At 41.5% G+C, this 15340-nt stretch overlaps 1 protein-coding gene across 2 annotated transcripts in view; it reads left to right on the top strand.

Moving 5' to 3' along the window:
- Positions 1-13562, top strand: part of LOC106585190 (F-box and leucine-rich repeat protein 17) — a 316982-nt gene extending 303420 nt beyond the window's left edge. For both annotated transcript variants that reach the window (XM_014171122.2, XM_014171124.2), the window contains one exon: positions 11193-13562. In XM_014171122.2, coding sequence (XP_014026597.1) covers positions 11193-11330 — 138 coding nt within the window. In that variant the 3' untranslated portion in view covers positions 11331-13562. The remainder of the gene's footprint in view (positions 1-11192) is intronic.
- The last annotated feature ends 1778 nt before the right edge of the window (positions 13563-15340 follow it).

Genomic DNA, 15340 nt, shown 5'->3' with positions numbered 1-15340 from the left:
GCCACTCGGGAGCCCTAAAGCCAGATAGAATTGAAAGAAAAACCTAAATGTAGCCTATAGATATGAATTGCAAATGTTTTATGCATTGTTATCTCTTTATTCAACCCGCCTGCCTGCCACCCACCCGCCCTTCATCCACACTATTTCATGACCCTAAACCCGCCTGCCCCGCAGATATAACCGCAGGGACTGCGGGTTATGAGTCAACCTTCGCATTACTACTTCCCAGCCCCTTGTGTATTTTGCAGTTGAGTAACACACAATGTTTAATGGACTTTTTTGTTGTTGTTGCAACGTTGCAAAGTCTGTCTCCTTTAGCAATAACATTCACAACTGCTTTGACTAGCCATCAAATCAAACAGGCGCCCGTGATTTCACAGCCAACCAACACACCCAAGACTGTTGATGTACCATCTGAGGGATTCCATCCATGTGTTCCTAATAGGAATGTTTTTATTAGAATATTTTTACACAGCTTTACTGTACCTCTCCTCTCCTTAGTTAGAAGGAAAACAAATATCTCTGGTGCTGAAACAGAACGACGGCAAACTCACTGAATCAGCGTGAACCAGGACCGGGAAAATAATGACATTGCTCTCAAGTAACACTGGTCGCAAGCATAATGAGTTATATTAATGGCCAAGAGAGGAAGAGGGGGACAGAGCGATGCATGGTGTTCTCCCATTGAGGGACCACATGGACCTTGTTAAAACCACAGGCATCATAATCAATATGGATGCTTGGCTGATGCATACCTCTGTTATGACTAGAGACAGATATTCAGAGCAATTTGCAGACACAAACACTACAGTAATTGTTGAGGGACTAGACTCTGGGCTCGGAGAAAAGGATGAATTATGTGTAAAGTTTCAAGAAGTTTTTCAGAAAAGAGATTTTGAGGTCTAACAAGCCTATTGGCCAGTTCTTGTTATTACATACAGAGTTTTAAGTTCAGATTGAAGGAAGTAAGAATCATGACATGGTATATGTTTGGGAACTGAAATGAAAGGACTTTACTAGAATGACCACTTCCTACTTGACCTTTTCCTATAATGTACACTAGTATATTAATGTTCTGAAAATGGTATGATTATTTTTCTAAGGTCTAAAATATCAGAGCTAAGTCGGTAAGATATCATTACATTGACTTGTCATTCCTTCTGTCTCTCCCCCTGCCTTGGTTCTCTCTTTTCCTCTTTGGTTAGGCTTGAAGGTCAAAGTTCACCAAGTGATGGAGTCATTTGCCGTGTGTGGTCAGTGGTGTAATCTTAAATCTCAGGCCACCGTGTGAAGGGGTATTGATCGGCGGTCTTAACTGAACCCCCCCCTCCTCCTCATCATCTCTTCATCTCACTTTTAAAGGGCAGGAGCGAGTGAAAGTGGCGGAGAAAGCAAGAGTGAGGTAGAGGGTAAAAGAGTGAAAGACGGAGATAGTCCACTAACGATGTGAAAGGAATCTCATCTGTGCCCTTCAATGTGAAAGTATGGAGGCAGACACACACACTGGTGTATGCTCTTTTAGCTCTCTCGCTCTAGCGCTCTCACTTTCACTCTCTCTCTCTGTCTCTCTCGCTCTCTCTAGCTCTCTCACTTTCACTCCCTCTCTCTGTCTCTCTCGCTCTCTCACTTTCAATCTCGCTCTCTCTTTCCTTCTCTCTTTCTTTTCTAGTCAAGACCAACCAAGGTTGTGTAAGTTTTGGATTCTGCTCAGTTTCTTTTATTCCGTTTGATAAAATAGCCTCCCATCCTCCCCCCCCTTTTTTCTCCTCTTCTCCTCCCCCTGTACTCCTCTCCTCCTCCCATCCTGCAGCATTTACCCTCCAGTCAGAGGAGGTTAACAGAACCACATGAGATGTGTACCGAGAGATGTAGTGCTTTACATCTCAGTCACAGATCTCAGAATACGTTGTCCCTTTAAAGGGACAGGGTCAGGGTGTCCTTGTGTTGATTCCAGGGGCAGTTAAAGGGGCCGTTTTCTGGGCTACTGTAACCTCAACACAATAGCCCTGTTGTCACTTTCCTTATGGAATTCCTCATGTCTCGGGCTCCAGTAAGCTGCTCTGGAATCTGTTCCTGCTTGCTTCCGGAGATTTGTGCGTCCATGAGGGTGTGTGTGTGTGTGTGTGTGTGTGTGTGTGTGTGTGTGTGTGTGTGTGTGTGTGTGTGTGTGTGCCCCGCCGTGTGTGCTGTACGGTACTGTACTATATCTCTTCCCGTCTCAGGAAAAAAGCAAGATCAGCCTGTTGAGATCAAGTGAAGCCTACATCAGTCAACAGGTCTTTTAGGTTTGCCTTACTCTGACCCATACTAGTCTATGTGGAAAACCAATGTACACTGGCTCTACAGAGCTGGATCAGAAAGGAGTTTCAAGAGCTGTGACATGTTTAGAATACCAATGTGACTACTGTCCCTTTTGATGAAAGGATTTAAAAAAAATGTTTCTCCAATGCACATCTTCATGTTTCTTCTAGATAGATAGATAGATAGATAGATAGATAGATAGATAGATAGATAGATAGATAGATAGATAGATAGATAGATAGATAGATAGATAGATAGATAGATAGATAGATAGATAGATAGATAGATAGATAGATACTTCATTAGATACATCTGTTATTTAGGGCCTATACGCACAAAAAGTGTATTTCTCTGAAATGTTGTGGGGTTATGGCATAGGCAGGCATAAGCTAAGAACATCTAACCTAATTGCATGTTATCGATGGCAATTTGAATGCACGGGATACCGTTTTTCAGATGCATATCTGTATTCCCAGTCATGTGAAATCCATAGATTAGGGCCTAATTCATTTATTTCAATTGACTGATTTCCTTATATGGTCTGTAACTCAGTAAAAACGTTGAAATTGTTGCGTTTATATTTTTGTTCAGTATAAACCACTCAGCTCCAGTATTGGCATGGGGACAGTACATACAATCCCGATGTAGTCTTATTACGCCTGAGTACAACATATGACAAATGATATAGATGTTACTTAATGACAGGACCAGAACTTATTTTACACAAGTAGTTTGATTTGATATAAGTGATATTACTTCTGATTAAGGGAAATCCCCTGCATGTTTTCCAGTGCTTTTCCAGTGTGTGCGTTGAGGTTGAAAGGAGCGTTTCCTGTGTTGTAAACACTAAAGCTATTATTCTATTATAATGTTCTATTATAAGTTAGTTGACCATTTATTTAATGATGGTACCAATTCACTATCTTCCGTAGGAGTGTGTGTGCCTGTGGTGTTTGACTCTTAAATATATAAAACTAAGAGAGGATCTTTTCTTTAGTAGTGTTCAGTGATGTTGAAGCCATCTATTTCTCTGGGCCAGTCTCTGCCCTCTGGGGTCAGGAAATGCCTCCTTCCCTGTGTAGATAAAAAAATAATCTAGGCATGCTGGGAGAAATTGGGGTTGCCCTGAACACATTCCCTATGTTCTGTTTGTCACACATGATGGAGTGGAGGGTTTACGAACATAGCTGATCCAACCCCGTGCTGACCCACAGGGCTTTACCTCTGGCACTGTGTGTGTGTGTGTGTGTGTGTGTGTGTGTGTGTGTGTGTGTGTGTGTGTGTGTGTGTGTGTGTGTGTGTGTGTGTGTGTGTGTGTGTGTGTGTGTGTGTGTGAGAGAGAGAGAAATTCAATGAGTCATTGCTCAGGGATGTAATCTGGTAACGAGAACCAGACCTGGACTGGTTTCTCTTTAGGTACCAGCTGCTACAGAATTGCAGTCCCGTCAGAAAGTATTCATACGCCTTGACTTATTACACTTTTGTAGTGTTACAGCCTGAATTTTAAAAATAATGTCTCACCCATCTACACACAATACCCAATCATGACAGAGCAGAAACATGTTTTTAGAAATGTTAGGAAATGTGTTGAAAATGAAATACAGAAATATCAAATTTATATAAAGATTTCACACCCGAGTCATTACATGTTTGAATCACTTTTGGCAGCGATTTTAGCTGTGAGTCTTTCTGGGTACGTTTCTAAGAGCTTTGCAAAATTTGTTTTTTTTTCAAGCTCTGTCAAGTTGGTTGTTAATTATTGCTAGACAACCATTTTAACGTCTTGCCATAGATTTTGTTGTTAAGCAAATGTTAACTCCTGAACTTATTTAGGCTTGCCATAACAAAGGGGTTGAATGCTTATTGACTCAAGAGATTCCAGCTTTTAATTTGTTATTCATTTGTAAACATTTCTTCAAACATAATTCCACTTTTACATTATGGGGTATTGTGTGTAGGCCAGTGACACATCTCAATTTAATCAATTTTAAATTCAGGCTGTAACACAACGAAATGTGGAAAAAGTCAAGGGGTGTGAATACTGTTTGAAGACAATCTGCTTGCGACATACCCACTCTTTTTCATAGCATGTTATGCCCCCTTTATGTGCCATTCACAACCATGCCTGTTCTGTTCACACTCGTTGCCTTCCGCCCTGTTCTCCTCTCCTTTCTACTCCCTCCTTCCTCCTCCCCTCTCCTCAGAGCTCTTATCAGAGCCAGAGAAGTATCTGCTGTCCGTCCAGTCACTCGTTTAGGAACTTTACAACCGCAGCTTTTCCTGCAGGCACTTTTAGGGCCACTATAAATCCAGCCTGTTTAAATCCAGCCTGTTTATTAAACTTGCTTTTACTGAGATATCTGAGGCACAGCATTCCTCAGCTGCTTAAACTGCCCTTTGAAACATTGAAACATTGTCCCCCAAATGTATTTAGTGGGTGAGTGATGCACTCTGTGGATGGGAGTGGAAAGAGGCTTTGGTGTTGGCTGTGTTTGTCTCTTTTGATGTTTACAGAGAGAGCATAATGAACAGTACAAATGGAAGGATGTTTTGAGTTGTAGTCCATTTCTGATTGAGTGCACATTTGGGTAAATTAAACTCCATTTCACCTTCATCTAAATACTCATTCTCCTTCTGGATATCTGACCTGTTTTACTGCACTGAGGTGATTTGTGTTTTAAAACTTTTATCTGGGAACATGAGTTCCATGTTCTCTCTGTTTAAATTGAGTCCCAGAGAACATATGCCAGGTATTCATTTACTCCTTTCCTTATCCACCACAATTGTTTCTCATATTTTCCCTTAGACTCAGGATCACTCCATGTTGCCAGGTCTGTGTTTGCTTTAGCCCACCCATGACAACAATAACAACAACAACATTAGGGGGAAAAGACTGGCAACCGGGCGGCTCTTCGTCCTTGTCCCCTTGATATGCATCTTTTGCTTGTGTATCTGATTATCGATTTACGAGCCCCTTTTTCCCATGGACGTCACGGTGCCACCGTGCGCCACGCCAGCGTTTGTCATCTTTACGAGGTGTTTTAGTGACGTGGTTACTCACGAAAGGCCCGGTGCAGGCGGTAAATGTATATTTTACATGGTGATGGAATACATTTGCATGTGAGAGTGGCTCTTAAAACCCCTGGCAGTAAAAGGGAGAGCAGCAAGGCAGCACTCTCTGAAAGGTCACCTTTACTACCGGCCAGTCACTGCTAACCTGAACGATGGCTGAAGTGCAACGCCAAGGAACAGTTGTCGATACACAGACACTATTGAGCTCTAAATCACAGATAGATGGGACATGGTGTCTGAGGAACACTCATTCAGGAAAAGAGATTAGACTTCATTTTACAGATCCTAGTCTTTACTTGAAATGGAAGTGATTTACCCAACGTTTTCACTCAACGTTTTCACTTGAGTTTCTGTTACTGATTAAGAGTTGCATCTGTTTTGTCCAAATGAAAGAGGTGGGTTTTAATAGGGTATTGGAAAGGATTGTCTTTGTCCTCCCTCTGTGTGTGTCTGTGTGTGTCTCGTTCTCTCTCTCTTACTCTCTGTCTCGGTCTCTCTCTCTTTCTCTCTGACAACAGCACTTTGTCATGTCAGACAACATTAGGATCCCCTCAGATCCACAGGAACTGCATCTTTGAAGTTAAACTGGGGGAAAATATCCTAAGTATAGGCCTGGCTCCAGATATGTGTGGCTGCCATCTCAGATCTCTGTGTAAGATGAAAAGCACCAGCCTGTTGCGATATGCTCTATCATACTATGGCTCTACAGTTTCATACGGGTCTCTTTCAGAATAGTACATCAGGGTTTGGTGAAAACACCCCCAGACACAAAGTGCTGAGTAGTGACCTTCATGTCTTTACATAGACTCTGGCTCACAATACAAAGAGTGTGTGTGTGTGTGTGTGTGTGTGTGTGTGTGTGTGTGTGTGTGTGTGTGTGTGTGTGTGTGTGTGTGTGTGTGTGTGTGTGTGTGTGTGTGTGTGTGTGTGTGTGCGTGCGTGCGTGCGTGCGTGCGTGCGTGCGATGGCTGTAAATACCAAGCAGGTGTGGTGATGTCATCATGTCTTGGAAAGGGCACGGCTTTGTTTTATAAGGGACAGTGAAGGACTCAGGATGGTACAGGAGATTGGATTTATTTATTTTGAAAAAAGACAGGCATAAATCCTCTAAGATTGTAATGATGCAGTAATTCATATTTCATGCATCACTTTGCTTTATCCTTTTCCCTTTGTTTTTGAACTTGTAATTGTATTGGTTTTTAGTGCGTCAGATCAGGTATATTCATTATTTAATAACAATGTTTTACCTTTATACATTCTTTGCTGTATAAAGGTAATGTCCACATCATCAGTGGCAGGATCTCAAAACCTCCCATGGAAATAAGCCTTTATATGGCATTTGTAAAAATTCAAGAAGTTTTTGACTCAAACTTCTCACAAACGGAATAAATCTAAATAAATATCCTGAGTTAACTTATTTCCTTTCAATTTTTTCCAATGTGTATTAATTGGTTCTGAGTAACAGGGAAAAACTGTCAAAAGATAGAACAGGCATGAAAGAACAAGACCAAAACAAACCAATCATCTGAACAGAACAACACAGGTCATTGAAATACTTTCACACACACATCAAACAGTGGTAGTGTTACGGCTTAAATAGTTTTATTGTTGCAGCAACTAGCAATTAGCGGATGATTCAGCGCTTTGATTGGGAGCCATTTTGTGTCAAGCGTGTTTACGCTGCACACAGCGCTGCACTAAATTAGCATTAATGAAGGTAATGGCCTCCCATCACATTGACAGGCCCATTTTTTAGATCCCTCGTAATTGTAATTAAGGCCTGATTAACGAGTTTGGTGGGGGAATCGTTCTATTCTCCTCAGTACAATATAGCATACATAATATGTTATCAAAGCAATCAAAGGCTTGTCATTTACTTCTCTAATGAGCCTCTACAACAGGCGTTCCCAACCTAGGGGTCACCTGGGGAGGGCACGGGACCTTCCTTTATTTAAGGGGTCATTTTAATTTTTTTACGAATTCGTAATTGTATATACCGATCTATAACGACGCATAAATCCACAATGCTTTAGGCTAGAAACAAAGGGGTAAAGTGCCCGACAAAGACGTATCTCTGATACATGGATATCTTTGGCTTGTCTCTGTCATTCAAAAGCGAATTTGAGGAGGCAAGGAAATCGGACTTTGCTTGAGATGTAATCTTATACAATGGGTTCTATTTTCGGCTGCCGTTAAGCCAGCGTAGTTGTTTGCAATTTCGACCTGGGAAAGCCGGTGTCGTGCCGAAGAGCTCCCCCCTGCCAGAATCCCCCCCCCCCCCTTTGCATGAACACGCATGCACTCAATTCTTCATTGCTGCAACTTGCTTGCTAGTTGAGATTTCTGAACAAACTTCACGTCAGGATAGGCAACCGAAATGAATAATTCATGTATGTGTGTTATATTAAACATAGAGGAGGGAGTAAAATGTAGGCAAGCAATAAACATTTCAGAACAACTACTAGTCGAATAAGACATGGGAGAGATGGCGAATTTTGGCTAAGAGATTTATTTATAGACTAATACACTTGAAACAAATAGCCAACCGAAAACTTCAGATATTACTAGTCCCTCCACCGCGATCAAACCGACATAAAAAATAAAATGAAACGCAGCCTAACGTGATCAGAAATCTCAACTAGAAAGCAAGTCGCAGCAATGAAGAATTGAGTGCGTGCGCGTTCTCGCGAAGGGGGGGAGAATTCTGCCAGGGGAAGCTTTCAAACCCTGGTGCCGGGATTGGTAATTCACCTGTTTTATGAGCTCGCTTGCGCTGAGGTGGGAGGGGAGGCAATATCTGAAGTGTGTCCTTAAAAACCTGCGCCGAAGTGCCAATTTCAGTATGCTCTGGTGGGGATATTTAAGACCAACCGAAAGCTGGTCTTCAATGTAACTCGGTTGGTTGTGGCACGGATTTTCACAGAGGAAGCGCAGCCTATCCAGCCGTGACGCTATTATGCACATGAAACAAGATAGATGTGCCTTTTGTGCCCGTAAACCTCGTATTTTCTTTAATTTGAATATTTGTCACCAAAGCTTTCTTAAATGATCAAGTTTGGCCCAGCATCAAAAGTGAGCGTACATCCGCTTTTTATCTATGTAGGTTAATACATTATTTTTGTCAGTTCCTGTTATTATTTTGGATGTGCGTAAAAAAAAATTTTTTTTAAAAAACGATGAAAATCCTGTGACATTTAGAAACATGCAAGTTATTTTCCTGGTACAATTTTCTTGTTTTCTGTTTCGTTTGATTTCATTTGATTAAAAACCCTTACCCTACAATAATGAAAGCTGGTTCAACAGCAATACGTCGGGTGTCTTTCTCATCCTGGCCGTGCATTAGCCTATCTATAAAAGGTACTTTAAATGGTCTACTCGTGAGGCTTTTTCCGACATAATTTTGCGTGCATTATTCACAATTCACATAGACCTACCTGCAGTGCTCCATTTGGCTTGTATCTAACTTCCTAACATAGGCTATTCAAATATGTCTGTCCTATAACATCATGTCAACGGTAGGCCTAGGCAATATCTTTGTCATTGAGAACGTGCTTCACACATACAATACAATTTACAGGAGCCTAGTATTTTCTATTTGAGGAGAAGTGTGCTGCATCAAGGCCTTTAGTCGTTGACGCGAATTACAACAATGTTGACTGTCAACACTCCAAACATATTGCGTAAACACTGGATGTTTTTTGCTATCACTCGTTATTGTAGCCTATGCTATTTAATAAACTGTAAAATCAATCCACAATGGACTTGGATGAGAGTATTATTTTCCCCCAACTGAAACGCAAAGACTGTCAATAACTTACAGAATGTGTATTAAGGAACGCCTTGATTGGCCAGTGAGTAGCCAAGCCCTCTACATACAACTTTACTCACCAGAACACAGCCCTTTTAATAACAGCTGTGAAAATAGCAAAATTGTTTCTGACGCAACCCTGGACCTATAGCGCTACCACCAGCACTTATATTTAACATTGTTTTAGGTTTGTTATAATAGAGCCAAATGTGTGACTCTGTTGCTATCAATTGATCTATTCACCTTCTGTAAAAGAGAATACAGTACCAGTCAAAAGTTTGGACACACCTATTTCGGCTGCAGTTGGACCGCAAGTGCTCAGCAAGCATATGTGGGAACTCCTTCAAGACAGTTGGAAAAGCATTCCAGGTGAAGCTGGTTGAGAGTATGCCAACAGTGTGCAAAGCTATTTTTGTTTACTACATGATTCCATGTGTGTTATTTCATAGTTTTGATGTCTTCACTATATTCTACAATGTAGAAAATAGTAAAAATAAAGAAAAACCCTTGAATGAGTGGTTGTGTCCAAACTTTTGACTGCTACTGTATATTTAAATTGAGGGTTCATATAAATTATATTATAATAATAAAACATATTTGGTAATGGAATAACATTTGGGGAAATCAGGTCATGGCTTTATTTTCCTTATTTCTTGTTATTGTTGTTATTATTATCATAATTTAATAGCCAACCTAAAATGTGTCGTTTGTCTTGTTAAACTACGTGGAATCATCAACATTTTCCTTGGCCACTCTCAAATGAAACAAAATCTATGTTTTGGTGGTGTTGATAATACAGGTGGTGTAGATAATATAGATTGTGTAGATAATATCTCAATAAACAATATTAAAAAGGGAGGGGGTGGAGTGACATTTTGCTAATGTGAAAAAGGGGGCCCTGAGGGAAAAAAGGTTGAGAACCCCCTGCTCTACAACACATCAGAATCTTCACTTCTTCCTTTGCTATTATTTTTCTAGACCAGTGAGGAGTCAAAACCAGTCTTCGTTTCACACTGCTGGTTTCCTTTTTTCTCTGATAGTTGGTTGATGAATGTCTAGGGTTGCTTCCATCAATTTTCCAGAAATCCTGGTTGGAGGATTCCGGATTTCGGCTTATTCCCTCCTGATTCCGGGAATCTTCCCACCGGAATTTCTGGAAAACCTGGGAATTCTGGGAAAGTAACTGGAATTTGGCAACCCTCTGAATGTCATTGATGATCCAGTCCAGAGATTCCACTCACCTGGTGTCCCTATGTAAGAATCAGACCCTGATTGGAGGGGAAGGATAAAAACCAGCAGTGCTACGGACCAGGCAAACACGTTTTGTGTGAGTGCGTGTGCGTATTTCTTCTCATGGAAGTGTGTGTGTGTTTACACATATTTCCTTTAGACAGTGTCCTGATGCCAGAGTGAGACACCAGCAGGGTGGGTTCTGGCCTGGGTGGGTTGTGGTTAACATCCTTCACCCCTGTGGTCTCCTGGGCCCTCCTAGGCCTGCTCACTGTCAGCCTGGCTCAGCCTAGCTGTGACACCCTGCATGATGGAACCACTGGGAAGGTGCTTGACTACTTGTTATTCCCTTGTCCTTTAGAGCATGAAGAGGACTAATTAGAAGAAGACGCTTGTCTTCCGTCTCTACGCCCACTCTCTTTCAGTCTGTTTCTTTCTGTGAACTCTCTCTGTCTCTCTCTATCTGAGAACTCTTATTTTCTTTCTTTCTCTCTCTCTCCTCGTCCTCTGGTTCTCTCATGAGATCATTTAGACAGATATGCTCTGCTGCTTAACCACCAGACACTAAAGCCTCAGGTGGACTGGGCTGTCAGGCCACAACTGCCTCCTTGGCAATCAAGGCTCAACCGTAAGAGAACAGACAAATGTGGTTTGATTAACGCGAATCATGGCGTCTAGTCCTCTGCCACCTCAGTCGTCGATAATATAACCAGCCGTCTTACTACAAAAAGTAACATATTGTGCCTTTAATGCGTCTTGTATTCTGCTGTTGTGTTTGCAGGTGAACGAGGAGACTGTGGAGAGGCTGGTGGTTCAGTACCCTCACATCGTGTTCAGTACGGTGATGCAGGACTGCAAGAGAACCCTGGAGAGAGCCTATCAGATGGGCTGGAGCCCCAACACATCCAACGCCTCATAGCCACTGCTGTAGCGCCCCCCCCCCTACACACACACACGCATGCGTATACATTGGCACACACACGCACACACTGACATAGGCGTGTGCACAGTCAAAGTGAAAACGCACCACATGGCCAATTATGTTTACTTCGAACATACTACTACACTTAGTAATACCGTCACACTCATTCATTTAAACAAACTGGTTGATCCACATTTTCACCTTCTGGAAAGATGCCTGTAGTTTTGGGTTGTTTTTATTTTTGTAGATGTATTTTTTTAGTCAGTCATAAGTCATACACAAATCATACTGTACATCACTGTATACCTCTGTCTTAGGCTTGTGTATCAAAGAACTCTATTGCCCATAGTGCACTTCTTTTGACCAGAGCCCTATGTGGCTGTAGTCAAAACTAGTGCTATAGTACATGGTGATAGGGTGTCGTTTTGAGAGTTGACTTTCGCTGTGCTGGCAGTTTTGTGAGCCTTACATTTCCCCCTAACTCCAGTCTGGATGCAGTAGCAGACTTGAGGATATGGAGAAGCGACTGAAAACAAGGAAACATTGTTCATAACATGTTAAAAACATTATACTCTGGTCTCGTTGACCATTAGGGCTACATGTTTTGATCACTTGTTGTTTCATACTGTTTCATACTGGACGTGTTTCTACCTTTTCTGTTGGATGTTCATGCGCGTGTCGTGTTTCTAAGGACCTGAGGGTTCTCTGACCATGTGACCCGATCAGGAAAAACTCCAGGTCCAAGATATAGGCTAGTTTTTCCTGGTGAGCTCAAATGGGCAGGGTAAACTCCCGACCTAATATGAGGTTCCCATCTGATGGACCATAGCTATGGCTCCCTGATAAAATGGTACAGTTGAGAGATTCAATCCAGCTGCACGGAAGAACATCAAGGAAATATTGTTCCAGCTCACTAAAATGTATATTTTCATTCCAAATCTTAATATGCTCTTGTTTCATCTAGTAAATGTCATTCACACAGTTGACGGACATTTGTGTGGCACAGGAGCAGTGTTGGATATTGGTTTGTGCAGTTCAGGTTTCATTGAATGCCATCCCTTATCATTGTTACTGTCACAGTACACAGTGGGCTCAACATAGAAGTTGCTTTCGCAGATCTAGGATCAGATGATCCTACCCCTTATCCCAACCTTAACCATCAGGGAGATGAATCAATATCTGACTCTGGACCAGTGGTCAGGGGCAAAGTCAGCCTATCCCGAATGGCTCAGCATGTTCCCAAGGAGTAGTTTCTCAGCACTGAACACGAGTAAATCAGAGAAACTCTCTACTTTCACTGATGGAAACCTACACTTTAAAGTCATCATTGTAAAATGCTATCTGTTTAACAATGACTTACCTGGCTGAAGAAAGGTTCAATACTTCAACTCTTCTGACAGAAACATTGTCTTGAAGATGTCTGTACTTGTTCTTAATGTTAAAAAAAAGGTAAGAAAAAAATGAACGTAGATGGGTCAGAACTTGTAATGTCTTTCTCTGATATCGTTTTTTTCTCTTTCTCTCAGTTGAAGATGATGTTGTATACTGTACCATTAGTATGGTGTAATAATCAATGGTTTTGGGATTGTGCTCGGCTGTATGAGAATGTAGTGATTTCCACAGTATGTATACTCTACTATAGGATTATACTTAGCCCAATATTGGTTTTGTTTGAGCATATATTTTCAGTATCAGTTGTGTAGCCATGCATTTACAGTATATCTTTGTTAGCAATAGGATCTAAGATACTGGCTCAGAACGTATAATCATGCCCTTTATGGAAATAATAGGTGAGCTCTCTCTCTCTCTCTCGCTCTCTCTCTCTCGTTCCTCATCTGTTCCTCATCTGTCAATGGTATGTTCATTAAGCAAATAACCAGGGTATTTTTCTATGGTGATAACCAACTGGAATATTTTTTTTTTAGATGCCGTCACTCGACTGTATACACTAGTAGTGTTCTGAACTTAGGATATGAAGTAGCACTGTAATATTTTTACAGAAACATAGAGATTAGAGACAATTAGGAACACATCCCTTGTCAGGACTTGTTGACTTCAGATCGAGTCCTCGTTCCCCGACCATTTTTTTTTCTTCGTTGTTGTTGTTGTAATCTCAACATTAACTTTCTTTTTCTCTGCTTGATGTTGGCACTCTTGATCCCTGATTTGTTAAAGCAATCAGTAAACGACTGGATTTACATACAGATGAATAAAACACTACTACTTAAAGCGCTCTCTCTTTCTCTCTCTCTTTTGTCTCGTGTTTCTGTCATATTTCTACTCTCTGCTTGATAGAAGAAAGAACCATTAAGTGAAATTTGAAATGAATCTTTAACTCGTGCTACATGAAGTGTTCTCCTCCTCAGCATCAAATCGGACTATAAAATAAAGCAGAACCCAAGTAGATTTTCAATTCCTCAGAGAGTGACACCTTGATACTGTGAATATTCAGCAGTTCGCTCATATCTGAATCAACCAGTCTCTGTCTCATTGCAGGGAAACTTGTGATTTCAAGGTCAGCACTTTGTTAGCATCATAGCAGCCGCGCATCTGAGATGAGGCGTCAGCTTGCCTCCCAGCACGCTGGTGACGTTCTCAAAGCGCTAAAAGCTGTCATTCAATATGTCCCCCATCTTTGACGATCAAGAGGAGGATATTGTCCCTTTCGAGTGTTCCTTTCGCTGTTCAAGGTGTTTGTTTCATGTCGGAGGATGAAACGGGGAAGCTAATGTCAAACAGGAAGGGAAAACTCTCCCTGAGATGACGGCTTCCTGTCTTAATTCAAACGGACAGCCTGAGTTGACAGCTATTTTGGTTCTGCTGCGAAATCATCTGTGATTGGCTAAAAATGCATTGTTTTTTTAAAAGGTATTTTGTTAATTTGTTGTTTTTTAATTTGTTTAGATGAGGATGCAATATGTTTGTGGTTTTATTCTTCAAACAATTACTATTATTATCTGAATCTTAGTCACGTAGCTCATGTCATTTTTTAATTTACATGGCTGTCTGTCACAATTGTGGTTCTTTGGGTAGAAAGTTGTTTAGAATGTGTGGCCAGTCTACAAATTACCCTGCGATTGTGAGGTTCAGAAGCTAATTTCCTAAAAGAGCGTTGTTGGCCTCACCTCTCCCTTATATCACCTCTTCTTACACTTCTTCTTGCACATCCCTCACTTCTTCTCCTCCTCTTATCAGACAAACCCTGTTCAGGAAACTAATTGGTTCTTGCTTGTTTCCCAGTGGCGCTAAAGCCCTGCCCTCCATGCCCTCCTAGCTCTCTCTCTCTAGCATCCATGTCATTAAAGACAGAGAGAGAACTCTTCACACCACCTCTGTAATTGTCCATGCCATTGATATATCTTAGTGTTGTTCACTGTGTGGAGGTGGTTTAGAGACTCACTTTAATTTCAGTTTACCGATGATATTGACTTCACAGCAGAGGAGGCTGGTGAGAGGAGCTATAGGAGGACGGGCTCATTGTAAAGGCATACCAAACATATGGAAACAACGTGAGAATCCTTACGTTCATTTCAGCCATTAGACCGTCCTCCTATAACTCCTCCAACCAGCCTCCTCTGCTTGACAGAGGCTCTGTCAGGAGCCGAAGAGTCAGACATTTTCTATAGTACTTAGGTTTTTTTCACTGTTCAGGTCAAGTGCTTCTCTATTTCTTCCTCATAAAGAAATACAATTCTCTCAATATGTGTGGTTAGTCTTCTGTTGCATTAACCCTGGCAAGGAAATACATAAATAATTTGGCTGTTGGCCGTAGAATGACAGTGATTTTTAATGTCTCTGGTCTGCTCGCTACAAATGAGCTATTTCTCCTGTCTCCATTTCCCCTCGGAGGTAAAGTATGCTTCCTGGTGAATTTTTACTGCCGCCAATTAGCGCCTAGGCAAATGTGAGTGTGTGCCATCGATTCACTCGCTGATTGAGGTGGATTCCATTGACGTCTCGGGCGAACCTCAGACCTCTGCAATTTTCATCAAGGTGTGTTTGCTAGC

The sequence above is a fragment of the Salmo salar genome, chromosome ssa24 (assembly GCF_905237065.1).
Source record: "Salmo salar chromosome ssa24, Ssal_v3.1, whole genome shotgun sequence".
Lineage (NCBI taxonomy): Eukaryota > Metazoa > Chordata > Actinopteri > Salmoniformes > Salmonidae > Salmo > Salmo salar.
The sequence above is the reverse complement of the archived record's forward strand: the minus strand, read 5'-3'. Positions and strand labels throughout refer to the sequence as shown.